The sequence below is a fragment of the Hylobates moloch genome, unplaced genomic scaffold, assembly GCF_009828535.3.
Source record: "Hylobates moloch isolate HMO894 unplaced genomic scaffold, HMol_V3 SCAFFOLD_1, whole genome shotgun sequence".
Lineage (NCBI taxonomy): Eukaryota > Metazoa > Chordata > Mammalia > Primates > Hylobatidae > Hylobates > Hylobates moloch.
This window is the reverse complement of record NW_026652276.1, coordinates 38,602,157-38,615,201: the sequence shown is the minus strand read 5'-3', so window position 1 is coordinate 38,615,201 and position 13,045 is coordinate 38,602,157. Positions and strand designations below refer to the sequence as shown.

General features: G+C 36.2%; 1 protein-coding gene across 5 annotated transcripts in view; it reads right to left on the bottom strand.

Annotated features, from left to right (window-relative positions):
- The window catches only part of RAPH1 (Ras association (RalGDS/AF-6) and pleckstrin homology domains 1), a 110,882-nt gene that overhangs the window by 24,560 nt on the left and 73,277 nt on the right, over positions 1 to 13,045 (bottom strand). For 3 of the 5 annotated variants that reach the window (XM_032754824.2, XM_058439346.1, XM_032754825.2), the window contains 3 exons: positions 2,098 to 2,175; positions 1,498 to 1,657; positions 168 to 289 (listed from right to left, as the gene is read on the bottom strand). In XM_032754824.2, coding sequence (XP_032610715.1) covers positions 168 to 289; positions 1,498 to 1,657; positions 2,098 to 2,175 — 360 coding nt within the window. Of the gene's footprint in view, positions 1 to 167; positions 290 to 1,497; positions 1,658 to 2,097; positions 2,176 to 10,515; positions 10,591 to 13,045 lie in introns of all 5 variants that reach the window. The other 2 variants (XM_032754826.2, XM_058439343.1) reach the window with 1 other exon arrangement.

Sequence of the window (13,045 nt, the reverse complement as noted above, 5' to 3'; positions counted from 1 at the left end):
AGCAGCAGCAGCAGCAGCAGTAGTAGATGATGCTCCTATGGGATTTTGCAGGTATATCGCTCCAACCAGGTGTTTACCAGTCTTTTAACTCTATTAACTTAGCAGTAATTGAATAAAATAGGAGACATATTTACAAATCCTGACCTCTGTAAGTTGTTTGGTCTTACCTGTGGGTTTTTGAAAAGTGCATATTTTTCTATACGCTCCATAAATATAAGCTTGTTTTGGCTATCTCTTGTCCAATTAAGAAGATTTTCAACCAAGTTTTCATGGTCTTCAAAGATTCTCTCTGTCCCAAAATAAAATATCCATATTTTGTTAGTATTCATTAGAGTTGCATGAAAGACATGAAACTTTGCGAAGTAGTTAACCTCAGAACCACAGAATCTTAACTGACATTTTAGCACCTAAAAATTATCTGGTCTTCCCTAATTTTTCAAACAAAGAAATATGCCTTAATTATGTTAATGACATAACCAATGTCACACAGCTGATATATGGAAGAACCAGGACTAGAATCTAGGCTTTCTGACTTGCAGGACACCATTCTTCAGTCTTAAACATTTTCCCATCCCACCCTTAAAAATAAAACATTAGTTACATCTTATAAGTTTCGATATCAAGTATTTCCTATTTAGTTCTTGGCATTTAAAACATTTCCAAGATGATTTCTTCTTTGATCCATGACTGTTGTTTAATCTTAAACATAGATATATTTTCTAATTTCCAAATTAGAAAGAACATGTCCTGTATACTGAACATATGTTAAAGAACACATTCTAGATATGGATTCTTTGAAATTTGTTAATGTGCTTTGTTTCCCCAGTCAAATGCTGGTTTAAAGGCTTCATTAGAAATTCAAGTTAACATAATAATCTTTAGTAAATGCATCAGTCTATCCAGTTCTTATTTGAAGAAAAAAACTATTTTGTTACCTTTTTAAAAAACTTTGTTTTAGCCATTATAAAATCTGAAGTGAACTGGAAATGATCTTGTATTCAAAGAACTCTTAAAACACTTCAGAAAAAAATAATGTAAAGAAGCCAAATTATGAAAGGTAATTTTATTGAAAAAATATATAAAGATGAGGCCAGGCGTGGTGGTTCACACCTGTAATCCCAGCACTTTGGGAGGCCGAGGTGGGTGGATCACAAGGTCAGGAAATCAAGACCATCCTGGCCAACAGGGGAAACCCCATCTCTACTAAAAAATACAAAATATTAGCTGGGCGTGGTGGTGCACACCTGTAGTACCAGCTACTCAGGAGGCTGAGGCAGGATAATTGCTTGAACCCAGGAGGCAGAGGCTGCAGTGACCCGAGATCGTGCCACTGCACTTCGGTCTGGGTGACAGAGTGAGACTCCATCCCCAAAAAAATTAAAATAAAATAAAATAAAACATATATATATATATATAAAGATAACAAAATGTTTTCATCAACATGAAAACTGATGAAATTACACAAAAATTAGAAAGCAAAGCAATGATATTACTAACCCATTTGTAATTCAGAAACAGTTTCTACCAGTGACCAGTCTAAACTATAACCGCAGTGGGATTTGTCCATCAGGTTATCCAGTACTTGTCTTACTGTCTGCCTCTCATCCACCATCATTGTTTTAGAACTGTCATCAGACATGTGGACTCTAATCACCAGCTATGACAGGTAAAAAGAAAAGTAAATGAACACTAAAAAATGGCATTCTAGGAAAGGCACTGATCCAATATCAAATAAAATTTGGATTAATGTATTTGTATATAAATTAAAACACAAATAATAACTTCATTATGCAAAAATATAGGCTAAAAATCAGACATCAAATAACCTGTTTAAGTAAATTTAAAGCATTTTAAAAATATAACAGATAAGGTTATAATGTTATGAGTACTCCTTTAGGAGAATTCAGAACCAGAAAATTACTCCTTTTATAATGCATTTTACCCACAAAAAATACTACATGTGAAAAATATATTACTAGGGAGAAATGCCCCTGTATCCCTCCGTATCTTAGAGGTACATTACATAAACAAGGCAATTCTTTACAAATCCATAAAACTGATAACAAATCCCAAACCAGGAAGAGGCCCACATATCACCTTTTTCACTTGTGCCTCTTTAATTTTCTCCAGGGCAACTCTGATCTTCTCAGCTTTCAATTTTGCTGCCTGTTCTTCCTGTGAACACAAAGCATTTCAGATAAACAATGCTAGTAAGATGATGAAATATTTGAGAAATCTTTTTTATCCTTAAGGATGCTCCCAGCAATGAATTGCATTAAGAATATAACTTCACACACAGAGCACATTTAAAAAATAACTGTTCACAAAGAGCAGACGTATTATAAAGAAACATTTTATAGATGCAGACTTGGAAGATGTCTTATAATAGGCATTTCTAACATCCAATATTCTAGAGCAAAAAAAGAACTCTGTGATGTAGTAAATTACCAAGTTTGATTCTGTCAATGTGAAGCAGATGAATTTCAGGTTCTGGGATTGGAGAAAAATTAATGTATAGTGGCCATCTTTGGGCCTGACAATTTGTTTTACCTGCACAATCCCTCAACTCTGAATTTATACTCCCTCCAAAGTAAGGGCAAACCTTTGAATACTAATTTTCTGTTCTGTTACACTGAAAGTATACTACTGTCATAAAAATATCTGCAACAAAAAAAATAGCTACCTATTTACAACCATATAAAAACTCTTTAAAAAATAAAAATGTAGGTACAATCTCATTAATATACCAATACAAATATAAGAAGCTGCCTTATTGCGTTAAGTTTCACTCTGCTTTGGAAAATCATACAATGTAATCAACGTCTTACGTCAGTAAATTCAAAATTTGTTTTTATTAGTTCACTGACAATATTTTTAAATGCTAAATATGATTTTCCAAATAACTTAAAATTTCTAGTAACTTCTACCTCAGAAAACTTAGATTAAAAAGAGTAATAAAAATTGTAACAACTAAAAATATAAAACCATTTGTCTGTTTTTTTCTGAATTAGCATACAGTACTCTAATACTGGTACTTGTAATTTCCAGCAATAGGCCATAATATGCGGTGGCATTAATCTCCAATTTTAAAAAACTTGTGTAAGTAAACTTTTGTTCATAAAGGATTATTTTCTATTTCTAGGCTTTTGATTACTCTGGAAAATATCTAAGAAAAATAAAAACTTCTTGGTTGGGCGCGTTGGCTCATGTCTGTAATCCTGGCACTTTGGAGGCTGGGGAGGGCAGATCACCTGAGGTCAGGAGTTGGAGACCAGCCTGGCCAACTTGGTGAAACCCCGTCTCTAACTAAAAAATACAAAAATTAGCTGCTCTTGGTGGTGTGTGCCTGTAACCCCAGTTACTTGGGAGGCTGAGGCAGGAGAACTGCTTGAGCCTGGGAGGCAGAGGCTGCAGTGAGCTGAGATTGTGCCACTGCACTCCAGCCTGGGCAACAGAGCGAGACTCCATCTCAAAAAAAAGAAAAAAGAAAAATGGAAACTTCCACCTTAAATATTCCTTAAGTCTAAGAAGAAAAAAACCTAATCATATCAGCCAAACTTTATCCTCTCTGCATTGTGATGAAAACCACAATCCATACGTTATTCATTAAAAAGCTAAAGCTTCCAGGGCAAAAAACAAAAAGAGAAACTCAATTCAGTTCATAGATTTATTCTGTCTGCCTAAAGTCTGTTGGCTTTCTTATTTATGAACTGCTTTTCTTTCTATTTTATACTCTAGGCTGTCTCCCATCATTTCAAGCTTAGTATTTACTATTTTGTGGAAGAGAGAAGAAAACAGTGGTTAGGGAAGGCAGTGGGCTTGGTTGCTAGAAATCTGATCCCTTCCAATGAAAGGAGCCAATAAATTAACATAATAATCAGGGTCTGGAAATACTATCTGTAAACTCAATAAGGCAGAAAACAAAGAACTTTATTTTTAAAATGGAGAGGGCTAAGACAAGACTGAATTCCTATACTATTATGTATTCCTCTGACTAAAAGATTAAATCATCCTATTTTTAAAGAATCCTTTATGCAAATAAACAAATAGCAGAATTATAAAACATGTTGATTACATTTTAAGATACAAATTTTTCTCTTTTTAAAACAAGCTATGAAACGAGAAAACTAAATTATTGTCATTAAAACTCAGTTTTTAGAATTATGAGTCTTAGAGAAACAAATTGTTAGGTAAATTAGCAAAACTTATATGCATTTTTGATGAACAGAGCACTACTTTATAAAGGAATCTGCAATACTAGCATTTTCCAGCTGTTTTTATGAAATCAGTTACTTGACAAATTTAGGGGAAGAGAAAGAAGAAAGCAGAAGTTTCATGAATATTTTCTCAATGGGATAATGATCTTATTATATTCCTCATGGCTCATTTGCTGCATCCTTATATTGGCATGAATTGCAAAGAAAGTTTACCGAGGTATATTTGCAAGTTTCACTTCATATCCCTGAAAAGTAGATTTAAAGTCTGAAGAGGAAAAACTGATATGTGGAATCAATGTTTTGTATATTTGGAATATAAACATGAACTTCTTTTTTTTTCTTTTTGAGATGATGGAGTCTTGCTCTGTTGCCCAGGCTGGAGTGCAGTGGCACGATCTTGGCTCACTGCAACCTCCACCTCCTGGGTTCAAGCGATTCTCCTGCCTCAGCCTCCCAAGTAGCTGGGACTACAGGTGCCTGCCACCACGCCCGACTAATTTTGTATTTTTAGTAGAGACAGGGTTTCGCCATGTTGGCGAGACTGGTTTCAAACTCCTGACCTCAGGTGATCTACCTGCCTAGACCTCCCAAAGTGCTGGGATTACAGGCATGAGCCACCATGCCCAGCCAAACATGAACTTCTAAAAGGCCAAATTCTTTATGGTATTATATAATCTATAAATTTAACATTTTAAAAGTTTAGAAGATGCCCTCAAAGCTGAACATATTTCTGAGAAAAAAAGGAATATTCAAGAGAATGAGAAGACGAGGCATAAACTGGGAGAAAAAATATTTGCAAAAGACGTATCTGATAAAGAACTCTTACAAAAAAAAAAAAAGAGCTCTTAAAATTCTGTAAAACAAAAATGAACATGATTTTAAAAATAGGCAAAAGACCTGAAAAGATACCTCACTAAAGAAGACAGCTGGTAAATAAGCATATAAAAAGATGCTCAACATTATTTGTCATTAGGGAATTACAAGTAAAATGAGATACCACTACACACCTATCAGAATGGCCAAAATCCAAAACACTAACACCACCAAATGCTGGCAAGGATGTAGAACAATAGGAACTCTCATTCATTGCTAGTGGGAATATAAAATGGTACAGCCACTTTGGAAGACAGTTTTGGCAGTTTTTTACAAAACTAAATGTACTCTTACCATACAGTTCAATTCAGCAATTGTACTCGTTGGTATTTACCCAAATGAGTTGAAAACTGATGCCTACAAAGACATGTACATGGATGTTTATAGCAACCTTATTCATGAGTGCCAAAACTTGGAAGCAACAAAGACGTCACCCAGTAAGTAACAGATAAACTATGATGCATCCTGACAATGGAGTATTATTCAGCACTAAAATGAAGTGAGCTCTCAAGCCATGAAAAGACATGAAGGAACATTAAGTGTGTAATACTAAGTGAAAGAAGCCAATCTCAGAAAGCTATTTAGTGTACAATTCTAACTACATGACACTGGAAAAGCCAAAACCATAAAGACGATAAAAAGATCAGTAGTTGCCAGGGGTTAAGGAAGGAGGAGGAATGAATAGGCAGAGCACAGAGGATTTAAGGGCTGTGAAACTATTCTGTATGATAATACAATGGTGGATACATGTTATCATATATATTTGCCAATATGCATAGAATGTACAACACCGGCCAGGCATGGTGGCCCAAGCCTGTAATCCCAGCACTTTGAGAGGCCAAGTGGGAGGATAAGGAGTTGAAGACCAGGCTGGCCAACATGGCGAAACTCTGTCTACTAAAAATACCAAAATTAGCTGGGTGCAGTGGTGGGCACTTGTAATCCCAGCTACTCAGGAGGCTGAGAAACGGAGAATTGCTTGAAACCAGAAGACGGAGGTTGCGGTAAACAGAGATCACACCACTGCACTCCAGCCTGGGTGACACAGCAAGACTTCGTCTCAAAAAAAAAAACCAACAAAAAAAGTTGACACAACGGACATAGGGATTAAACAAAGAAGAGACCTGTGTAACCAACTAACATACATTAAACCAATTAGATTTCCTAACTGTCAATAAGAAATTTTTATAAAGCAGCTAGATGGCGGCTATTTTAACAAATCCAAATCCAGCTGCTCTTCCATTTGCTCAAAATGCTACTCTTTATGCTTACATAAAGTGGTCCATGTTAAACCTTTATGAAATTAAGAGCTGGTTTAATTTCAACCTAGGCATATTTTAGTTTATACTTCTCTAGTTTTATTAAAGGATAACCCTTGCTAGCAGCTTTCGGAAGAAACAGAACTGATCATGATACCTCTTTTAGAGTATGAGTATCATCCCTGGAACAAAACTGGAAATGAAAATGTTTATGTCAAATTGCAAGACTTCTAATATTTTTATGCTTCCTGTGGGTAATAAGCTCTTTCTCAGAGAGTGCTATTTGTGTCTACTGTATTTAAGCAATCACCGTATCTTTTAACTATTAACAACCTGGGAAAAATAGAAATTGTCTTAAGCTCACGGGGTGTTGTATAATACAGGAAAAATAAATGTTTGCTAATACGTTTAGATGACATAATTAGAACACCTCCAATAGTTTATTTATAAAGGCAATGCAAATCTACATTCAATGTTTACAGCCCAAGTTTAATACAAAAGACAAAGCTTTATTCATCTCATGTTCCACTGCCAAAGTCAGGTGTTAAGTCTTCTGCCCCATATCCTTTGACTATCCCTTTCTTCACAACTATATTAAACTTAAGTAAAAAATACCTCACACATGTAAAAACTTAAATTTCTCCCCCATACCTTCTCTTAAAAGAGCAAGAGACAATCTACTTTCTACTGAAAAACTCCTATGTGGCTATGAATAACCACCAATGCCAAGCCTCCTCAAATTTACATAAAGGACAAAAACTAGGTGAAGATCCTATGATTAAATGAAAGCCAACACTGTGGTTACTAAGTGTTAGAACTTTCTCTATGGTGTGAAAATTAGAATACTTACAGAAAGTGCTACTGTTGTTAAGTTGTTCCTTCAACTGGGAAGCTTAAGCTTTGTGGGTTCAGAACAAACCCAGTTGAAATTAAGGGGCTAAACAGTGGTTAAGAATTCCTTCAGGATCTAGTTTAATTCATAGATTGCAATACAATGTAAATTAACATGATTTAAATAGAACTTGGAATGATATAAACAGCTTAAGGGTCATTAAATAGCACTGCTTAGAATCAAAATAATTAACAGTAACAACTATAGCTGATCCTTGAACGTGAGTCTGAGCTACTAGTGTCCTTATATGCAAATGTTTTTCTATAAATACATTTGACCCTCCATACCGGAAGGCTCTGCATTCCCAACCAAACTCAGATAAAAAATACAGTATTCTCAGGATGCAAAATTCCCTATACAGGCCGGGCAAGGTGGCTCACACCTGTAATCCCAGCACTTTGGAGGCTGAGGCGGGCAGATCACCTGAGGTCAGGAGTCCAGGACCAGCCTAGCCATCATAGCAAAACCCCATCTCTACTAAAAAAAAAAAAAAAATACAAAAATTAGCTGGGCGTGGTGGCACATGCCTGTAATCCCAGCTACTCAGAAGGCTGAGGCAGGAGAATTGCTTGAACCTGGGAGGTGGAGGTTGCAGTGAGCCAAGATGGCACCACTGCACTCCAGCCTGGGTGACAGAGCAAGACTCTGTCTCAAAATAATAAAAAAAAATTTTTTTAATTCGCTATATAGAGGAGGACTTTTCATGTCCAAGGTCTCAGGACCAACTTCAGGACTTGTGTATGTGCTGGTTTTGGTACCAGTTTGGGTCCTGGAAGCAATTCCCTGTGTATGCCAAGAAATGACTGTGGTTTATTTTTAAACTTTTTGTTTTTTGGCAGGGGGACAGGGTCTCACTCTGTCACCCAGGCTAGAGTGCAGTGGTGTGATCATGGCTCACTGCAGCCTCGACCTCCCAGGCTCAGGTGATTCTCCCACCTCAGCCTCCTGAGTAGCTGGGACTACAGGCATGCACCACCACGCCAGGCTAATTTTTGTATTTTTTTGTAGAGATGGGGTTTCACTATGTTGGGCAGGCTGGTCTTGAACTCCTGGGCTTGAACTCTACCTGCCTTAGCCTCCCAAAGTACTGGGATTACAGGCATGAGCCACTGACCATGTTGATCCAAAACTTGCAAAGAATAACACTGCCTATGGTAGGAACTTTGTTTTGTTCACTGCTGTATCTCCAGAGTCATAAACATTGTCTGGCACATAGTAGATACTCAGTAAATATTTGTCGAATGGATAAATGAAGTTATTTATTCTTTTAAATAGTTTCCAGCTACAGTTAGAGAAAAATAAAGCCTCGGCGTGGCCTGAGTGATCTGGCTCCTCCTGCCTACCTCCCCAAACCCTAATCAAGACACTTGTACTTTCACTCAACTAGGGTGACTCTGGCAAAATGGTCTTTTTTCAACTTCTCAAACATGTCAAGCTCTTTTCCTTGACTTATGTACATGGAACACTCCCTTAAGCCCCAGGCTGGTTTCTTTGCATCCTTCAGGCTTTAGCTTAAATATTACCCTCCTAGAACCCGCTGATCTCATCATCTAAATGTACCCCTAATCTTTTTCCCAGTATGTTCTACTCCTTTGTTTCCTTCATAGCACTTAACATGATTTAGAACTTCTTTACATGCTTGCTTGTCACCGTTTACTATCTATCTTCATAAACAGACTGTGAGCTCGAGGGTGAGGAATAGGTATATTTTATCCAATGTTCTGTCCCAGCACCCAGAATTTCATGGCTCAATAAATATTGTTGAATTGGCAATGAAAATGGTAAAATGGCAAACTTCATCTGAGAGCTGTGTATAAAATGGATTAGAAGGGGCATGGGCAATAATAAAGAGCTAAGAGTGAGCCTGTAGTAGAGTGGTGGTAATGGGAATGCAACAAATGGGTAAGCTCAGTAAATCCTGCAGATTAACACAAGCTTCATTAGAAATTGGAGACATTAAATGAGAAAGGTAGCAAAGATGATCAGAGGGCTTAAACCTGGTAATTAGAAGAATGTCAGCATCCTAAACAGAAACAGAAAAGATGATGACAGATATAAATTATGGAGCCCAGGGATAATGTAGGTAAGTAAGCTAAACACCTGTGGGATTTAAGGTGCTTGTAAGATGTTGGGGATCTTCTAGGAAATGCCTAACAGCTGTTTGGAAATGTGCTCTTGGGAGACAGATCCATCTAGAATAGAGATTGTAGCTGAAGATACAAGTGTGGACTCTAAGGAAAGAGAGTAAATAGAGAATGAAGAGGGGAGAGCTGAGGAAAAAGGAAAAATAGCTATGACCAGCTTAGACTTCTACACTTCCCTGATCTTTAAATTTCTACCACCAGTCATAGATCTGCTTTAAAAAGAGAAACTCAGGGTAGAGAAAGGGTCCCACTACTGACTTTGTTAAAGGGTCTTTTCTTTGAGCTGCTTCTTCGGGAGATTTTAATTTTGGTCTACCATCTTCTTTCATAAATGTACAAAGTTAGAAAGAAATTAAAGCAAACAAACCTCAGATACAATAACAACAACTTAGGGACATTACCCATAACTGTATATTTTTCAGAAATAAGTCTGATATTCTTGAATTTAACATTATTTAAATAAGCTAATGAAATAAAAACATGACTTAAAAAGAGGTAGAAAGCAATTCAGCTTCCCTACTGTATTATTCCCCAGTTAATGATGATAATGGCTAAAATATTTTAAATGGATATAAAATACCAGCCCAGTGAAAATCTGGCTGGACTGATTCAAAACATTCCAAGGGCAGAGAAGCGGGCAATTAAAATTGCAGCTTCCTCTTCCAATTTGACTAAGTTAATATTAACTAAGATTCTGTTTATATGAGTAAATGTTTTAATTAAATGAGGAGGTAATAATCTAAACAAGAACTAGGAAGCAAAGTTTGCTAAAGAAACCCAGAGTATGGACAACCATTAGTAGTAAAAGTTACAATTAAAGCAATGTTTTTTAGACTTTAAAATGCAACAGTGTTAAACTAGAAAAAATGCAACATACTTGGGAAGACTGTTAGGCATTTATAAAAGTTTAAAAACTAGTGAAAATTACTGAATATATTTTATACTCTCAATATTGCCTGACAGTCATTAAGATCAGTAAATAATTACCATCTGTAAAAGAAAAAGCATCTCTATTAATGACAAAGATGCTAGAATAAGAAAATAATAATATAAGAGCATGATCAAAAACAGAAATCATATTCTACCTACAAGGCAGTAAATAGTTACATGCATGTGGAAAGAAATATCACCTTGGTCAGCAAATGAGAAGGTTTTCCTGCAATGTTTCTCAGAAGAAGGGAGGTTTCCCTGTCCAGATAGGAGTGCTTGTTCAGAAAAGAGAAAAACAAACAAACAAAAAAAGGCAATAACAGAAGTCAGTGGAGGTTTTATGTGTTTAAAACATAAAGTAGACAAAGCAAGAATGATTCTCTATAATTAATCTCATATCTTTTCCCTAAGTTGAGTGAAATATGTCCACAAAGAAAATGTAAAAAAAGAAAAAGAAAAGGAGCAGGGAGGTGAAGACATCATCTGTGCCCATAGGCTTGTCCCAGCTGACTCCTCCTGATCCCTCCCTCTTTGGGAAAATGGGTAGTACATGCAAAAACTGCAAAGCCAGTCTGCCTTCTAGGCCAATGCTCATGAATGCTGTGCACAGCACACAAATAAATGCATGTTAGAGACCAATGACTAAACTTCCTTTTTCTTGTTAAAGCCTATGAAGATCTATATAGCTTTAAATAGTATATTTTGGTTAGAATAAGACGACATCATTTTTAAAAGCTTCTCCAAGTTATTTCTGATCAATTCAATGATAGCTGCACCAAGACAAAAAATATCCATGCATATTTTGCCTAATGGATACACTTGTCTTCAGTAAAATTTTATTAACCCACTCATTATTATCAGAATAAAAATAGGAGTACACTGCACAGTAAAGAATTTGCAGAGCAAACGAATGACATGAACAAAATATTCAGAAGTGTCACACACTTAAATTAATTCAAGTAACTGTTTTCGTTAGAAAAGTTTGTAATGGCATGGTCCCTATCATTCTCCCCTTGTACATGTTGTAAGTTAATACAATTGTATTTCATTTATCCTTAAATTGTAGTTGTTTTGATATATACATGTAATTTGGACTGGCCTCTCATGAAAAAATTCCAAATTAGTATTTAACAGTACATAGTTACTAATCACCATTTTAAAAAATGTTATATTTTGTAAATCTAAATATAGGTCAAGTTATTCTTGGAAATTCTTTGGAAAGAAACTAATGCAAACAAATACTAGAGCGGCACCCCCTATAAGGAAGTACATGGCCCCTAGCACTTTGGGAGGCCAAGGCAGGCAGATCTCCTGAGGTCAGGAGTTTAAGACCAGCCTGGTCAACATAGTGAAACCCCGTCTCTACTAAAAATACAAAAATTAGCTGGATGTGCTGGCAGGAGCCTGTAATCCCAGCCACTCAGCAGGTTGCTGCAGGAGAATCGCTTGAACTTGGGAGGCAGAGGTTGCAGTGAACCGAAATTGTGCCATTGCACTCTAGCCCGGGCGACAAGTGAAACTCTTGACTTAAGAAAAAAAAAAAAGTACATACACGGTCATAGATAAAATACACTACTTCAAGATTAAAAACACGTTACAGAAGACAATATAATCTTTGCTCACATCTATACTATGTTAAGTTTGCTATATGGTATTTTATTGCCTGCATTTTTAAAGCTGTGTTTTAATGCAAGGTAAACTTTATAAGCATACCTGCCCCTCTCACCCATTCCTTATTTTTTTTAAAAAAAGAAAGCTAAGGTCCAATTTTTTTAATTGGACATATTCATCAAGATTAGCACTAACAAAGTCAAACAATAACAAGAACATAGAGAACTATCCTTAGGTCCTCATTTAACTAGAGTGTGTAGTCTTCCTAAAGGTAAGACTAATTGGCTCCTCCATAAAGGACACTAGGTAAGTAGTAATTTCTGAAAATTCAATTTAGTTTGAGGTTAATGGACAGCCAAGGAGGAGAGAGGGAATTGGGAAAAACAAAGAACGAAAAGCACAATTTATAAGCGTAGCCATTCTTTGGTTTCTTTTTTTTTTTTTTTTTTTTTTTTGAGACAGAGTCTCCCTCTCTCACCCAGACTGGAGTGCAGTGGCGTGATCTCAGCTCACTGCAACCTCTGCCTCCCAGCTTCAGGCGCTTCTCCTGCCTCAGCCTCCTGAGTAGCTGGGATCACAGGCACAGGCCACCACACCCGGCTAATTTTGTATTTTTATTAGAGACAAGAGTTTCGCCATGTTAGCCAGGCTGGTCTTGAACTCCTGACCTCAGGTGATCCGCCCACCTTGGCCTCCCAAAGTGCTGAGATTATAGGTGTGAGCCACTGTGCCCAGCCACGTTTCTTTACTTCTCTAATAAACTTGCTTTCACTTAAAAATAAAAGAGCAACTATAACTTTCATTGCTTATTCCCATTCATTTTTAGCTGTTCAAATATAATGGGGAAACATGTACTGCTACACAATTACTATGTAAAACATATAACATGTATTTCAAGAAATTACTTTCTTGAAAACTTACTATTTATCTTATAAAAGTTACTTTTTTAGAAAAATGATCTCCAAGTGAGTAGATTATCTATATTCAGATAATTATATTTCAAATTTTAAAAAATAAAATCTGCCTCAGGCCATCAAAACAAACTATGATTTGGTAAATGTAATTCTAAACATCAAATTCAAATTTAATTCTTAAAAACACAAGATTTAATCAGTTCTC